Source organism: Paramisgurnus dabryanus, chromosome 13, assembly GCF_030506205.2.
Source record: "Paramisgurnus dabryanus chromosome 13, PD_genome_1.1, whole genome shotgun sequence".
Lineage (NCBI taxonomy): Eukaryota > Metazoa > Chordata > Actinopteri > Cypriniformes > Cobitidae > Paramisgurnus > Paramisgurnus dabryanus.
In genome coordinates, this window is record NC_133349.1 from 690,635 (window position 1) to 708,181 (window position 17,547).

Genomic DNA, 17,547 nt, shown 5'->3' on the forward strand with positions numbered 1-17,547 from the left:
ACAGTATAGACTTCATCTCAGATTATAAAGCTTGTCTTTAATTTTCACTTGAGTCTGCTGGTTGTTGGCATCTGTGCTGTTAAATGTAATCATGATATTTTTTTTTTTTTAGATTTTTTGTTAACCATACTGATATCTTAGATGTCAATATCTGGTGGTTTAAAGTCTCTATTAAAGTTTTAAAAGTATTTTTTAATTATTTTGCATAAGTAAATAAGTTTTAGAATTGTCACACCCATAACGCTGTTTCTTTCTCATAAATGCCCAAACAAAACTTAAAATATGTATTAAATGTATTTTGAAGGGCCATTGTTTTATTTGTTGGGTATTATTGCTCTTGGTTTGTGCATTTTAATTCACAGAATTCTTACAAAGTTTTCTCTCAAAATCTTGTGTCACATCCATACCCATAAGGCAAAAAAGTATATTTCTAAATATAATTTGAAATATATTTCAAAATATACAAAAAATTGACATATGTATTTTAATTATTTTAAAGCATTTATATTCACAACACACTGGAAGAAAACTTTGTTACAAACCTCTAAACGTAACATGCACTGTAAAAACTGTTACTTAGATCTAACTCAATAAAATTAAGGCAACATTTTCCAACTAATTTTTGTAAGTTTATTGAACTAACTGATATTTTGAGTAAGGACAACTTAATAATATGTATTAATATTCATTTCAATGAATGCAAAAATATTAAGTAGCATTTTAAAAAAAAGCAAATAAATTAAGTACAACCAATGTCAAAAATATCAGCATATTATAAACAGACTTATTTAAAATAGGTAAATTTTAAATGACAAAATACTAGTTAATGTCTTCTGATTAATTAACTAATTGTATTATTATATTATTTATGGTTTGTTGTTGTTCTTTTATTCCGTGAGATGAGGGCACGAAACGTTTATTCAATCAACGCACCCACTCAGTTTCATTTGGGCAGCTTAAAAGCGCAACTTACTTACAAGCACCAGTCTTCTGAACAATGGTAACTACAAAACTCAAAAGAAAAAAACAGAAACTCTTCCATATCTCGAAGATAAATGAACATTAAACACTAACAAGTCTTTCTTTTTAGTTAAAAACACATAAAATAAAGTTTAAATTCAAATTATACTGTCCAAATGCAGTCCCGTGCAAAGCATGCTGGGAACTACGAGTCCACTGCCTAGTTAGTTATGTTTAATAATAAAATCACTTAGTTTCAACACAAAATTATTAAGTTAATTTCCTTCTTACAAAATTAGGTGGATTATAAATGATAAAATGAAGTTGAATTTACTCAATGAAGTGTTCATTAAGAATTACTCAAATTTTTTAAATTATTCTGTAATTTAAACTCATATTTTGATTAAAAAAAAAAAAATTACAAAATTGTAACACAGTTTACTCATTTTATTTAGTTAAATCTACTAAGGCACAGAAAAACTTTTTACAGTGAAAAGATTAAAATTAAATATATTTTTAACTGCAAAAATATACTTATAATTTTATAATTAATACATGCTTATACATTTTATACAAACTTTTTTTGCCGTATTTTGTGCCCCTGAAATACATTTTAAAATATATGTTAATATATGAAGGTTAAAGCTAAATATATTTACAAATTCAAAATATATTTAATTAAGCTTTACTTTCTACAAAATTTATTATGCATATATTTAAAACAGATTTTTGGCCAGAGAAATGTATTTTTTGCTGTATGTGTAACACATGCATGTTTCTCTCATTTAAAATAGAAAACATGAGTACAGACTGATATTTTTCTGATGTCTGGACAAGTTTTGACTGCAAATGTCACATCTAGTGATGCACCGATGTATCGGCCTCCGATATTTATTGGCCGATTTTTGATGAATTTGAAACCATCGGCATATTGGCAATAGCACGAGAAAGGCCGATACCGATAGTTTATTAATTAACTGGATAAAGAAATCCATTATATGTATAAAAAAAATGAGTTAATGTTGTTAATAAAATAAATGCTGAATAGCAAAAATCACCATTGAAGGTTTTAGCTTAATTTGTGCCTCTCTTATTATGTTGGTCAGTTGAATGTTAATTAGATCCAATCCATGTTCAGTAAAAATAATTTGATGCAGAAATAAACTAGCTAATAGACCAACTGTATAGTATTGTATACAAGTGTTTAATATTGGCATCGGTATCGGCCCCAAAAAAATCCTATCGGTGCATCCCTAGTCACTTCCTTAACGCTGGAATTGCCCAGATATGTGTTGATATTTGATGTTTGAAATGATTTTTTTGTTTACTAGAAGCATTATTTCACCTAATCTATTACAGCTTTGTACCCTCAGTAGGTAAACTGTAATAAAAAATAAGACTGCATGTTTGCCGCAGTAGATACCCACATTGTATCTATTAAAAACCGTTGAGAACCTGCAATCTTATGGTAATTTTGGTTAACCCAAAGATGCCCCCCCTTCGCTATCTGATGATATAATCTGATGTGTTGTGTTTTAGGTCTCTCTGAAGACGCTCTTCGGTCAAGTCACAACAGAAACAGTAACAGTGAAGATGAATTACAGTCGTCTAATACTAAAGTTCATTCGTCTCCGGTGTCCACGTCGCCCTCTGCCGTCTGTAGTTTGTCACACGTCAATCAGAGACTTCTGACCTCTGGAGCTCTTCAGCTTCCTGGTACGTGACTGACGCTTTAATGCTGTATGAAGGACTTCTCATCTTTTCTTATTTAGTTGTGTTACATACATATCAGAAATTTAATTTATGTTTCTTTCCATAGAAGATTTGTTAAATGATGTTTCCCGTGTCGTTGTAGGTAATGTGGATCGTAGCGGTCGAGCGGTGTTACAGGTGTGCTGTAGGTCTGATGTGTGGACCGATGCGTGTTGTACATCGAGTGAGATCAGTGAACTGTTGTGCTGTTACTTCAGCGGACTGCGGTGAGAAACACATTCACACTTCACTCATGCAGCTCATGGTTAAAATAAAACATCTAGATTTCCTGTGTTGCTTTTGACAATCTCTTCACCATCGCTATAAGGAAAATGCACTGAACATTTCTTTGCTCTGGTTCTGTTCGTGGTGAAACCTTACACAAAATCTTTTTCTTCACTTAGACAGGAGAAACGTGATCTGGGTTTGACGGTTCTGGTGGACTGTCGAAGACGACCGTCTGCTAGTGTGCTGTTCTCCGGCCTGTCTCAGTTTCAGGTGAAATAATAAGTTGTGAATAGTATTGTGTGTTCTGATGGATACAGTCAGTACAATAATACACACACAACATTATAGATCGACACAATACAATCACATTTCATTCTTCATCTCACAGAAAATACACCATTCAATAATGTCACAGAGTCATGTAAGACCTTTTCTCCAGAACACACTAAATACCCTTGTTCATCTGGTTGTTGTGTTTTATTAGATGGATAAAGTCTTTGTGTTAGCACTGCTATCATATATTGAGAGTAAAATCTAGCTGTAGGGTTCGAAGCGGCCTGTATGAGCTTGTATATAAACCTGCACACAGAGTCGAGAGATGTGACGTGGCTGTATGATGGTGTATATGTTTGAACTTGTGATTGATTCGGTGTTATTGATTTTATTCCTGCAGTCTTCTTTACCAAATGCACTTTACTCTGTTCTGTTACTCGTGGACAAAGATGCAGCTGTAAAACTGGAGAGAGACTTTACAGTTCAAGTGAGTATCTGTCTGTCTGTCTGTCTGTCTGTCTGTCTGTCTCTGATCTGTAGCTACAACTACAACACAAACACAATAGCATCCACCATCCTGAGCACTTAGTAACATCATTACTAACTACAACTAACCAGAACACCATAGCAAGTTAGCAACCACTTCAAAAGACTCTCTTGGCTGTCTTTGTGTCTCTACAGTTTCATTAAGGAGTTGATATACATTTACACATTTATCAGATGCTTTTATCTAAAGTGACAGTGCATTAGAAGGTACTGTATACATCTATGAGTATGCATGTTCCCTGGGTTCAAACCCATGCAATGCTCAAACACTGAGCATCACTGAGATGTTATAACATATGCAGGGGCTTGTAATCACATCTGCGGTGGATAGGGTTGCAAAGTTTCCATAATTTTTTGCAATTTCAGTTGAATTTCTACATGCACACTGCTTACTGAGGGCCATTGAGGCCACACCCCCTGCATGTACTTACATTCTTCCATAACATACATGCACAGATCATTTCTTCAATCCTGCACACAAAATAATGTCAAAATATCTTGCATTCACGTAAATTACATACATTCGTTTCAAACTTCCTTGTGCTGTGTGTAAGCTGTGCAACAACATTATAGCATTTTAAAGACAAATACACAGACTGAGAAAACATTTAGTTTAGATAATAAAAAGTACCTTCTAAAAACGACCCTCCCACCCACACACATACTCACTTCCCCTGAATTAAAAAAATATAGAGGGGAATTTAAGTTATAAATATAAAATATATATATATATATATACACAGTGTTGTGCCTGAACAAGTTCATTGAACGAAAGTATTACTGCCTGATGAACGTACTGTGAACTCGTTCATTCTGGTGTTTGTGAACGGCACGCTCTCTCAGTTTAACGTCGTTCAATAGGGTGCCAGATTTCTCTAGAGTCTTCCAGGCTAAAACACATTGTAAACAGGCCTTAAGCCTACATATGCTGGAAGTCACCCAGTTTCCATTGAAATGAATGAGATCGTGTCGCTCGGCTACTGCTGGTTGCTGGCCATATGAATGGGGCAACACCAGCGTTTCACGGCTGCATGCATCATCAAAAGAACATGGACTCTTGACGCTGATGAAATCCCTGCCGCGCCACTCACATAGTTTAACATTAAATAACATCATATTTGTCCTAACAGTTAACGATTAACATAGGCTGCTAACGCATATTCTGGATCTTGAAATACACTCGGACTAACCTCACGCTATTTAACGTGCACGTGCGGTGTGCAATACCTGCGAGTTGTCCTACACGCGACGCCTCACAGCGCTTCTCGTCCGGTGTGCGACGCCCTTGAACCACACGGCTAGCCTTTCAAGGTTTGTGCAAGCAACTAAAAAAATTGAGCGTCAGTTCTGGCAGGCCAGGTAGTCAAGACGCTGCTAACGTGATTTCGTTAACAACACTGTTGTCAGCTGATTTGCTCCAGCTGAGCTGCATTGGTTAACTTCCCTCGCTGCCAATGGCAAGCCAACAGGCACCCTATTTAAGCACATTCAGTTGGCGTCTACATGCTTGCTGCCCGCTTCAGCTGCCCACCACCTCCCCAGCTCCTCCTGTTGTATATCGTGCCATTTGCTTTGTCATGTTGCCTGCTCTGTTCATGAGGGGGGGGGGGGATTTTTAGCTCTCACAGTCCTAAACTGCGTGAGCGTTCCCTGATGCTGATGCTGCTGCTGCTGCTGTCCCTGAACAGAGCCATACCGCCAAATTTCATCTGCTTGCATCTATTGAATACAAATTTCTCATAATTTTTATTGTCTGTATGTTCTTGACTTAATGGACCTGACAGAAATAAAAAAACAGTCAATGCTAATGTAAACCCTGGTTGGATAAGGATTTAAAGTTGGATATGAAGATGAAATCTGACGCATTTAGCTTAATAAAATAATTGCTGTCTATGGTTCTATATGGGCTATAATGGCAATAATAAAAAAATAACAATATGGGAAAAGTACTACAAATTAGTTCATTTTTAGAACTGTGAAATAGTTCAACATTTTGAAATATGAACTATCAACTGAACTAGTTCATTTTAAAATTTGTGAACTGTGAACTGAAATAGTTTATGTAGAAAGTGAACTTTCCCAACACTGTATATATAGTATATCACTTAAATTCCCCTCCATTTTCCAGGCCTTGACTACCACAGAAGCCACACTTACTGCATTTTAACAGTTTAACTAACAAATACCAGTAGCCAGCCAGTAAATCAGATATCTAAATGTAATCTAGTACTATTATAACAACTATAATAATGATTATTATGCTTTTGTGTTACTCAATGAAAGAATCATTTAAAGTTTTACTTACAATTAAATCAGTCAAGATGTCATTTTTAAAATTGTATTACCTTAAATGCATGTCTGCTTATGACCAAACAAAATGTTTCTTTATGTTTATATATGACATAATTAACATAAATATCCCTACATTTCCAAATAATAAATTCCTGTAAATTCCCATTAAGTTTCCAATTTGGAATATTTATTAAAATTCCCCAGATTAAGTTCCCACAAAAATTTCTGCTACTTTGCAACCCTAGTGAGGGCCCTTTAATCACATCTGCTGGAGCTTGTAGTTAACATCTGTTGACCGTGTGTTGTTCTGTCACAGTGTGAAGTCCTGACGTCTTTGAAAGCTCTACAGAAACACATTGATTCTTCTCAACTCACCAGAGATTTAGACGGCACCTTCTCATATGATCACAACCATTACATTCACTTCAGACAGGTACAGTGAGAAATATATTGGCCTAACTGTGGTATTTCATCTTCTGTTAATGTGTTTTAATCGTGTTTGTTGTTGCGTTTGGCAGAAAATCGAACCGTTTGCTCATAGCTGCAGTGTGGCGATCTCTTCTCTTCAGAGCTCCATTGAGACTTTAAACAACATCAGCAGTCTGCACACATCTGCGGTACGATCTCACTCTGTCAGTCGTCTACCTCATGTTCTAGTTTTCTGTCAGATTACTGAATGATTGAAGTTCATTATGATTTGTTCAATAGGAGGTGTCAGAGGTCATCAACCTGCAGAAAAATCTCATGAAAAATATCCTGGAGGACACGAAACTGAACCGGCTGCGGCTGGAGGGTGGCACATTTCTGGCTCGCATCAGGAAAGAAGATATGTGTGAAAATGAAAATTACAGGTACTGCTGCGCGTCTGCCCATTGTCTGCCAACTGTTCTTTATAATGTTTAAGAGACATGACATTACGTAATGCAAATTTACGTCATAAAAGTGCAAATATCTTTTAATGTTAAGTTGTGATGTATGCAGGGATGCTGTGGATTTGGTGAGCGTGCTGTATAATCAGGTGGATGAAGAGGTCCATAAACTGGTCATCCTGTCTAACAGATCCCTACAACAACTGGAGAACATGCTGGAGGAGATCTCGCTTCAGGAGCAAAGAGAGGAGGTGAAGAGACATCACGTCATCATCTTACAATCATACACACACACATGCTAAGAGCAACAAGATATACATTTTTTCTTGGCATTAAAAAAATGAATTAAAGCACACAGATCTCACACAAGCACAACCAATGCACACTTCACACGCTCCTGAATTGTTATTGATGATGCACAAATGACTCAGATCAGACTGAATTTGACAATCACAGCATAGATCAAATCAACATTACTGAGATTAACATTTAAAAGAGCAACGAGGGGTGAAGTACACATGTCAACATAAACTGCATTAGATCTATGATATTTATAATGATCTGTTTTAGATGAGAGATAGTTTGATGATCATGTAATCTCTCCTCAGATTAAAAACTGGTTTTACATGGAGAGTGAAAAACATTTAGCTCCTCTGGACTCGTATGATCTCAGTTTGAGCGCCGTTCAGGACATGAGACAGAATCTCACCCAGTTCATCAAAGACTCTTCAGTAAGTCTCTGTCTTCTTTCAAACACCATTTGTTGAATTTAATTGAATGTCACCCCTTACATTTCATCGTAAATCTGCTTAAAGTGAGCCGAGTTATTGTGATGTTTCCAGGAACGGCAGAAGAAAGCTGCGGTGTTGATGAAAGAGTCGAAATCATTTTCCAGTTCAGATTTACTGGAGTTCAGACAACACATCTCCTCCATCCAGCAGCGCTGCCAGACACGCAACGATGACCTGGAGCTTCTGCTTAACTTCTATGAGTTTTATGAATCGGTAAAGAGTTTGTCATGTTATTCTTAAGTTGTGGAAATGTATAAAACCTTAAGCCTGATGCTACAGATTTTTATATTTGATGTTCATTATGTCTTACTGTATGCTCAGCTAGGTAGAATATGCAAAAAAAGTGCTTACAAGTGCAGACTTTTAAAAGAACCGACACGCTGGATTTACTATTCAATTCAATTTTATTTATATAGCGCTTTTTTACAATTGTTAATTGTTTCAAAGCAGCTATACATGAATAGATGTAGGGGAAAACACAGAAAAATCGATAGATTGAAGAAGACAACAGCGGCTAAGAATAAACCGTACAAGCGAGCGTAGTAATAATGTAACGTATACAGGAAAGTGCTAAGTTAAGCCAATGTTGGCTGACTCTCATAGGGATGAAAAAACCCTAGGAGAAAAACCCTTGAGAGAGATACATTTATATTTATATATATATATAAACACGATAGGGATATGAAGCGGGTAAGCGGATTAAACTGGTTCAGCCGGTGGTCGTTGGTCGCGCATCATCTGGGCATCACTTTGAAGGACAGCCAGTAGATCAGTGGTGTGATGACCTTCACAGCATCAGGAACTGGGTCTGTTTGTCTCAATGTCCTCGGGGTCAAGGACGAGACAGGGAAACAAAAACAGAATTCTATTAGCGTAGGGGCCGTTCGCATGTAATGCAAGTGTCATACATTATAGTGGTTTAATTCAGCTCGGTTCCAGACAGGCTAACTATTGCGGCATAAGTATATTACCCAGATGAGTTATGTGAATGGTTTGTTCTGGTCAAATGAGCTATTGCGGGATAAGTACATTTACTTGACATTTTATGTGAATGCTTTTGTTAAAGAAAAATGTCTTAAGTTTAGATTTAAACTGCTCGACTGTGTCTGATACTCTAACATTATTTGGTAAATCATTCCAGAGCTTAGGGGCTAGATATGAAAAGGATCTACCACCTTTAGACACTTTTGATATTCTAGGGATAATTAATAGGCCAGAATTTTGTGATCGCAGTTTACGTGATGGATTGTATTCTGATAGTAGTTCTTTAATATACGAGGGCGCTAGGCCATTTAAGGCTTTGTAGGTGATTAGTAATATTTTAAATTGTATGCGATATTTAACTGGTAGCCAGTGTAAAGATACCAGAATTGGACTAATGTGATTGAGTAAGCACTCTTTCAAGATTTACACTGCAAATCTTGATGCCCAATTCCAATTTGTTGTCTTTATTTAATTTTTGACGACCTGCTTACATCATCTTTTCATATCTGATATGCATTTACACTAAACACTTAGACATATTCACCCTGAACAGCTTAAACCACAGAGGAAGTAAAATTTCACGATATGCAATGGACACAGACAAAAATGATTATACAGCTTTATTTCTGGAACAAGACATAAAACTTTAACTTTTCTTCACTAAGCAACGCCGTCATAATAACGCCGTCATGGGAATATCCGATCTGTCCGCATGTGGACGCCAATACATTTGTCCGATTTATATTTGATTAATTTCCACATATGATGAGGCATGAAACCGATCAGAGAATATCAGAATCTATGCGTGTTTTTCCTGCTTATACCTTTGTGGGTCATGTCTGATCTGTGCCACATGAGGGAAATAAATCTGAATTGAGTCACTTCAAACTGGCAGTGTAAATGAGGCCAAAAAGTGCAAACAGATGCAGTACGTGCTGGAGGATTTTAAAACATAGTGGGTCGGGCTGGCATGATCATCATTTCAAAATAATAAAAAGTGAAATGTTTATTTGAATGCAGGCAAACCAGTGGATGATTCATTGTCAGGAGTATTTCTGTCAGCTGAAGGTGGATGATGATTCGGTCAGATTCAGTCCTACAGTTTTGCACATCCTTCAGGATTATCACAGTGAAGCCACTAAATTCTCATTGGACAACTTCAGCACGCTGAATCAGATGGTGTTAAACCTCAACAGCCCACGAGAGCTTCAGCACTGGAACGGCGTTTGGCAGAAATGCCAGCAAACTAAAACGCAACTAGAGGAGCTGATGGCAAAGGTTGCTTCTGCTTCCGAAGAGTCCGGTTCTTGTCCTCCTGCACTCGCAGAGACACCGGCCGAGAAACAGAACGGAGAAGATCTGTGTGTCGCTTCACCCATCTCCTGCTGTACGCCTGACTTTGAGTTTGATGATGGGAAGCCTCATTCTGCAGGACCGTTCTCCAAAAGCCAGTTTCCTTTCCCGTTCTCCCCAGAGAGCGACAAACTGTCCCCGTCGTTGTTCGATGACACGGACAGCGACTGCACCGTCGACTCTTCGACCTCCTGTCATTCCGAGCCCATTCCTTCTCCGGCCGCACGTCATCGTAAGCAGCCTCTGAAGAAGCTCATGAAGAAGACTGTGAGCTATGAGCTGACGCCCCGTGACAAAGCTCACTCGGACGCCGGTCATCAAGGCTACACGGGGGTTTACATCAAAGGTCTTGAGGTGACCAACAATGTGTGCGTGGAGCAGAAGCTCCAGAGGACGGATGTGACGAGTCCAACACTGAGCCGCAGTCAAAGTTTATCCTCACCGCCCAGAGCTCACAGCAGACACAGCGATGGAGACATCAAGAGACACAGCAGGTGAGTGATGAAGATGATGATGTGATTGTGTAGAAGATATCGAGTTAAACTTTAAGTTGAAAACAAGCAACATCAACTCCTGCACATGTTTTAAAGATACAAGTATGTGACTTGTCTAGGTGAGCATCTGTTAGATGCATAGATGTAATATGAAAGAGAAGAGTCATGTGCATCTTTGAGCTATGAGTTTAAATAAAGTAACTTCTGGTCACATTGGGTTCAGGGTTCCCATGGGTCCTTAAACGTTTGTGAGTCTGGGGAAAAAGTCAAGGTCCTGGAAAGTTTTTGAAAATAAACATATTAGACACAGGTCCTTGAAAGTGTTTGAATTTATTTTGTGCAAAAAGGTTTCGGGAAAAAAATCCATATAATTCCCTTCAGTCGGCTAATGTGTTTTTGAGGTCTATGCATACTAGCATGCTTGATTTACATTAGTTCATTAGTTCATTATATTAAAGACTCACTGTCTGAAGTGTTTATGAATGTTCAGGATTATTTGATGTGATGAAGTCATTTTAGCTAAAACTGAACAGAACTGTCGAGAAGACCCTCCCCCTTTCTTTAAGTAACCAATAGTATTTTGTTTTTGACACATATATTCGTTTTCTAATAGAGATATAATATGAAACTGTTATTACAGAATAAAAACGACATGATAACATTGATGTAATTTATGTTTGTGTGTATGCAGCAGTGTTGTCTTCTCTTCTACTCATCAGTGATGTTTATAATGGTGAGGCTGTATAATCGTTTGTGATATTTGATCTCCTCCCAACAAGCTGCTTTTCCATTACCCTTAAATTGACATTGAAAATTGAAAATATGGCCAATGAAAACACGTTAATTTCACTAAAACTACCATATATTACAAAAATGTTTTTTAAGCTTGCATGAGGTGCTTTTTTTTAGAAAATTAGGAAAAGTGTTGTTTCGCAAAACAGCAAAGGAAAATGACGATGTATGAACTAAAACCTCCCAGAAACACCTCAATACGTGTCTGCTCCCAAGTAAAAGTTGTTTGCCAATAATGTCTGGATAACACTTCTATTAAAATAGAGCTCGACAAAGATTAATCTACACTGTAAAAAAATCAGTAGAAATTACAGTGGTATTGCAGCTGGGTTGCCGGTAAATTACCGTAGATTAACATTTATGTTATTTACTGGCAAGAGTTTGTTCAAAGTTGAATACATTTTAAATATTAACAAGTCTTTATCTTTACAGAATAAAACTATACAATAACAGCCTCATACAAAGCATTCTGGGAACCAGAAATCATCATCAAACTTTTTCTGTTTTTTGCTTCAGATTTGGTTTCCCAGAACGTTTTGCTTGATGCTATTTTTCCAGTTTTATTCTGTAAAGACAAAGACTTGTAAATGTTAAATGTTCATTTAACTTTGAACAATATGTTGCCAGTAAATAACCAACACATCCTCATCCCATGGCGTCAATATTTGACGCCACTTGACCATGCGTCAATATGTTACGCGGAGGGTATACCCTTCGCGTCATTTTTTGACGAACTGGGGACTTCAATACTATTAGGTACGCGAAATTAAACAGTTGTCGCCTGACATTGGGGTTAGGGATAGGTTTGGGTAGGGATGTCATTATGTAAATCTAACCCTAAACCGACGCGAAAATGGTAAGAAAATGGCACGAAAATAGGAAAGAGAATGCAACGGACTCAATAGTATTGAAGTCCCCAGTTCGTCAAAAAATGACACGAAGGGTATACCCTCCGCGTAACATATTGACGCATGGTCAAGTGGCGTCAAATATTGACGCCATGGGGTGAGGATGGGCTGAAATAACATAAATGTAATTCTACGGTAAGTTACCGGCAACCCAGCTGCAAATTTGTTTTTACAGTGTAGATTAAATGCATGCAAAATAAAAGTGATATTTTGTGTAATATGTGTGTAATTATTATGTATATGTAAAAACACACACATACATATAAACATTACATTTTTTATATTAATATATACATTTTTATTAATTTATATATGATATAGAATATATACAAATATAAATAAAAATATAAATAAATGTGTGTGTGTGTGTATATATATATATATATATATATATATATATATATATATATATATATATATACACACACACACACACACACACACACACACACACACACACACACACACACACACACACACACACACACACACACACACACACACACACACACACACAGATGGTAAATATTTCTTAAATATTATAATATATATTTATATATACATAATAATTACCCACAGCACACACTTGTATATTATGCAAAAAAAATCATTTAATTTTGTATATGTTGATTAATTGCGTGCAAAAGAAAAGTCTTTTTTTTATATTATAATGTGTGTGTGTGTGTGTGTGTGTGTGTTTGGGTGTGGGTGGGTGTGTGTGGGTGGGTGTATATATGTATATAAATGTATGTATATATAAATATATATATATACAGTCTTGTTCAAAATAATAGCAGTACAATGTGACTAACCAGAATAATCAAGGTTTTTAGTTTATTTTTTATTGCTACGTGGCAAACAAGTTACCAGTAGGTTCAGTAGATTCTCAGAAAACAAATGAGACCCAGCATTCATGATATGCACGCTCTTAAGGCTGTGCAATTGGGCAATTAGTTGAAAGGGGTGTGTTCAAAAAAATAGCAGTGTGGCATTCAATCACTGAGGTCATCAATTTTGTGAAGAAACAGGTGTGAATCAGGTGGCCCCTATTTAAGGATGAAGCCAACACTTGTTGAACATGCATTTGAAAGCTGAGGAAAATGGGTCGTTCAAGACATTGTTCAGAAGAACAGCGTACTTTGATTAAAAAGTTGATTGGAGAGGGGAAAACCTATAAAGAGGTGCAAAAAATGATAGGCTGTTCAGCTAAAATGATCTCCAATGCCTTAAAATGGAGAGCAAAACCAGAGAGACGTGGAAGAAAACGGAAGACAACCATCAAAATGGATAGAAGAATAACCAGAATGGCAAAGGCTCAGCCAATGATCACCTCCAGGATGATCAAAGACAGTCTGGAGTTACCTGTAAGTACTGTGACAGTTAGAAGACGTCTGTGTGAAGCTAATCTATTTTCAAGAATCCCCCGCAAAGTCCCTCTGTTAAAAAAAAGGCATGTGCAGAAGAGGTTACAATTTGCCAAAGAACACATCAACTGGCCTAAAGAGAAATGGAGGAACATTTTGTGGACTAATGAGAGTAAAATTGTTCTTTTTGGGTCCAAGGGCCACAGGCAGTTTGTGAGACGACCCCCAAACTCTGAATTCAAGCCACAGTACACAGTGAAGACAGTGAAGCATGGAGCATGATATGGGCATGTTTCTCCTACTATGGTGTTGGGCCTATTTATCGCATACCAGGGATCATGGATCAGTTTGCATATGTTAAAATACTTGAAGAGGTCATGTTGCCCTATGCTGAAGAGGACATGCCCTTGAAATGGTTGTTTCAACAAGACAATGACCCAAAACACACTAGTAAACGGGCAAAGTCTTGGTTCCAAACCAACAAAATTAATGTTATGGAGTGGCCAGCCCAATCTCCAAACCTTAATCCAATTGAGAACTTGTGGGGTGATATCAAAAATGCTGTTTCTGAAGCAAAACCAAGAAATGTGAATGAATTGTGGAATGTTGTTAAAGAATCATGGAGTGGAATAACAGCTGAGAGGTGCCACAAGTTGGTTGACTCCATGCCACACAGATGTCAAGCAGTTTTAAAAAACTGTGGTCATACAACTAAATATTAGTTTAGTGATTCACAGGATTGCTTAATCCCAGAAAAAAAATGTTTGTACAAAATAGTTTTGAGTTTGTACAGTCAAAGGTAGACACTGCTATTTTTTTGAACACACCCCTTTCAACTAATTGCCCAATTGCACAGCCTTAAGAGCGTGCATATCATGAATGCTGGGTCTCATTTGTTTTCTGAGAATCTACTGAACCTACTGGTAACTTGTTTGCCACGTAGCAATAAAAAATATACTAAAAACCTTGATTATTCTGGTTAGTCACATTGTACTGCTATTATTTTGAACAAGACTGTATATATATATATATAATAATTAAGCACAGCACACACTTGTATATTATGCAAAAAAAATCACTTTTATTTTGTATGCGATTAATCTAGATTAATCTTTGCCCAACACTAATTTAGAAAAAATGTAATACCTCCAAGAAGCACCTATACGTTGCCGCTCCTATAAGGGGCTTTCCTTGCCATTAATGTTTGGATGATACTCTTATGTCTCCTTTGGTTAAAAATAATGCCTAGTGTGGTGGATGTGATATTAGTAAACCTACCAACATCAGATGTGATGTTTGGAATGACTTATTGTAAGAGGAAAAATGAAGTTTCATTCACATATCATTTAGAAACACTGTCATTTTGCAATAGTTTTGCTCAAATCTGTAATGGAAACGACATATGAACACTGTTTGAATTGTTTCTGATCTCCTACGTAGTTCCCTACATGCGATTCATTAATAAGAACTAATAAATGAAATAAGAAGTGTCTCATCTCAGGCACCTGCTGTGGAGGTTCAGTGTCTAGATCGCATTTGATTTGACAGGAAATTTGGTGAGAAGCTGAAGAAATGTAGAATGATGACTTTTTTGCATGTGCCAAACTGAGTTTTGAATGCTTATATCTTCTGAATGTGAATTTTGTCAAAGTTTTTGGCTTTTTTGCATAGATGTGTTTGACACATGAACATTTTAACAGTGTATTTTACAAAGTAACACGATGTAATCTTGCTCTCACCTGAATTGTGTCCCCACATTAATTCCTTGAATTTGAGGGTATTGGTCGTGGAAAGTCTTTGAAAGGTCCTTGAATTTGAAGGTAACCAAAGTGTGGGAAAGCATTTAATTTTGAAAGCATTTTGTGCATTGGAAGTTCTCCTGAATCTGTTTGGCTGTCAGTAGTGCATTTACTTACTAAAGTTTTCTGTGGTTTTCAGTAAAGTCCAGCACATCATGGATGAGATGATTTCCACAGAGAGAGAATACGTCCGATCTCTCAGATACATCATTGAACATTATTTTCCCGAGATGGAGCGCCTGGACCTGCCGCAGGACCTGCGAGGAAAGCGCAGCATCGTTTTTGGGAATTTGGAGAAGTTGTGTGACTTTCACAGTCAATACTTTCTGAAAGATCTGGAGATGTGCGCTCACTCGCCTCTTTCTGTCAGCGGCTGTTTCCTCCGACACGTGAGTTAATCTCATCTTATCTTACGTGAAACATCACAGTAGATACAGAACTCATACAGAGAAGTGTAATGATATAAACGGTTAGTGTGATGTCTTTTATTTTTATCCACTGTTAGGAGGAACAGTTTGGGATGTACGCTTTATACAGCAAAAACAAACCCCGATCAGATGCCCTGTTAACAAGTCATGGCAACAGTTTCTTTAAGGTGAGACTTGTCGTTTCTTCATCGTCCTGTAGGGTTGAGTGAATGTGAAGTAAATGTTGTCCTGTTTCTTCAGAATAAACAGCTGGAGTTGGGCGATAAGATGGACCTGGCGTCTTACCTGTTAAAGCCCATTCAGAGGATGAGTAAATACGCTCTTCTGCTGAAGGATCTTATTAAAGAGTGTGGCCATTCTCAAGAGCAGGAGCTCACTGACCTCAGAACAGCTGAAGAGATGGTCAGATTCCAGCTACGTCACGGCAATGACCTCTTAGCCATGGATGCCATACGTGGATGTGATGTATGTGGACGTCATTTCTACGTTTACCAAACATTAACAGTTAACTTATAAGATTTTATTATTCAATTGCCATTGTGTAAAAATGCAGTTGACGTTGTCTGAGACCTGATAAAAACAATAAAGACAAAAAAATAGAATTTCAGTGAATTTGTGCTTAAAACAAGCCAATGGGGTAAGAAAAAAATTCTTGAATTTTTCTTGAATTAAGTATTTAAAGTACATTTATTTCAACATTTTTTATCTTACTTTATTGGCAGATTTTTTACTTGTTTTAAGCACAAATTCACTTAAATTTTATATTTTTTGTCTAAAAACTAGACTTATTTTTAACATTGAGTGTTAAGGCTGCCCACCCAAAACTCCTGACGGCCCCCCCAGTCTGGCAAGCCTAGTACCGGGCCTGTCTTGAGGTTTTGACCTTGCTGCAATGCATTCTGGGTGAATGACCCTGCATGATGATAGCGTAAGTTTTTTGACTGATATAAAGTCACGCTGTGTTGTGTTGTTCTCAGGTGAATCTGAAGGAGCAGGGCCAGCTTAGATGTCAAGACGAGTTTATCGTCTGGTGTGGACGCAAAAAATACCTCCGCCACGTCTTCCTGTTCGAAGACCTCATCCTCTTCAGCAAGACCAAAAAGATAGAAGGAGGATATGACATCTACATCTACAAACAGTCCTTCAAGGTACAAGCTGTTAGTTAATCAACCGGTTCCTTGGGTTCTCCTGACGGCTGTAAAGCTGAAGGTTCTCGTGTTTCTTCTCAGACGGCTGAGATCGGAATGACGGAGAACGTGGGAAACAGCGGGCTGCGCTTTGAGATCTGGTTCAGGCGGAGGAAATCTCAGGACACCTTCATCCTTCAGGCCGGTTCTGGAGACGTGAAGGCCGTGTGGACCGCTGTGATCGGTAAAATCTTATGGAGACAAGCCTTACGTAACAGAGGTGAGATGAGACTGAGAGTTCTTATATTAAACGATGGATGTATAACATAACCTTATGTATGTATGTGTTGTGTATGCAGAGTTGCGAATGCAGGAGATGGTTTCAATGGGAATCGGAAACAAACCCTTCATGGACATTAAACCCAGCGACTCTGCCATCAGTGATCGAGCTGTGGACTACATCATGAAAGGGTCAGGTAAGACGTCATGTCTGTGTGTAATGAATCGCATGTGAAGTGTGAGTCTGGTGATGTAAACGTACACCGTTTGAGGACCGGACCACCTGATGTTTCTGTTTGATATCATAC

General features: G+C 37.4%; 1 protein-coding gene across 3 annotated transcripts in view; it reads left to right on the plus strand.

The window, feature by feature from the left end:
- Window positions 1-17,547, plus strand: part of plekhg4b (pleckstrin homology domain containing, family G (with RhoGef domain) member 4B) — a 35,803-nt gene that overhangs the window by 11,999 nt on the left and 6,257 nt on the right. For all 3 annotated transcript variants that reach the window (XM_073811516.1, XM_065270520.1, XM_065270521.1), the window contains exons 4-20: window positions 2,500-2,676; window positions 2,816-2,939; window positions 3,117-3,210; window positions 3,614-3,700; window positions 6,368-6,484; window positions 6,570-6,668; window positions 6,760-6,902; window positions 7,033-7,171; window positions 7,529-7,651; window positions 7,763-7,924; window positions 9,716-10,542; window positions 15,545-15,794; window positions 15,911-16,000; window positions 16,074-16,298; window positions 16,811-16,981; window positions 17,063-17,240; window positions 17,320-17,436. In XM_073811516.1, coding sequence (XP_073667617.1) covers window positions 2,500-2,676; window positions 2,816-2,939; window positions 3,117-3,210; window positions 3,614-3,700; window positions 6,368-6,484; window positions 6,570-6,668; window positions 6,760-6,902; window positions 7,033-7,171; window positions 7,529-7,651; window positions 7,763-7,924; window positions 9,716-10,542; window positions 15,545-15,794; window positions 15,911-16,000; window positions 16,074-16,298; window positions 16,811-16,981; window positions 17,063-17,240; window positions 17,320-17,436 — 3,123 coding nt within the window. The remainder of the gene's footprint in view (window positions 1-2,499; window positions 2,677-2,815; window positions 2,940-3,116; window positions 3,211-3,613; window positions 3,701-6,367; window positions 6,485-6,569; window positions 6,669-6,759; window positions 6,903-7,032; window positions 7,172-7,528; window positions 7,652-7,762; window positions 7,925-9,715; window positions 10,543-15,544; window positions 15,795-15,910; window positions 16,001-16,073; window positions 16,299-16,810; window positions 16,982-17,062; window positions 17,241-17,319; window positions 17,437-17,547) is intronic.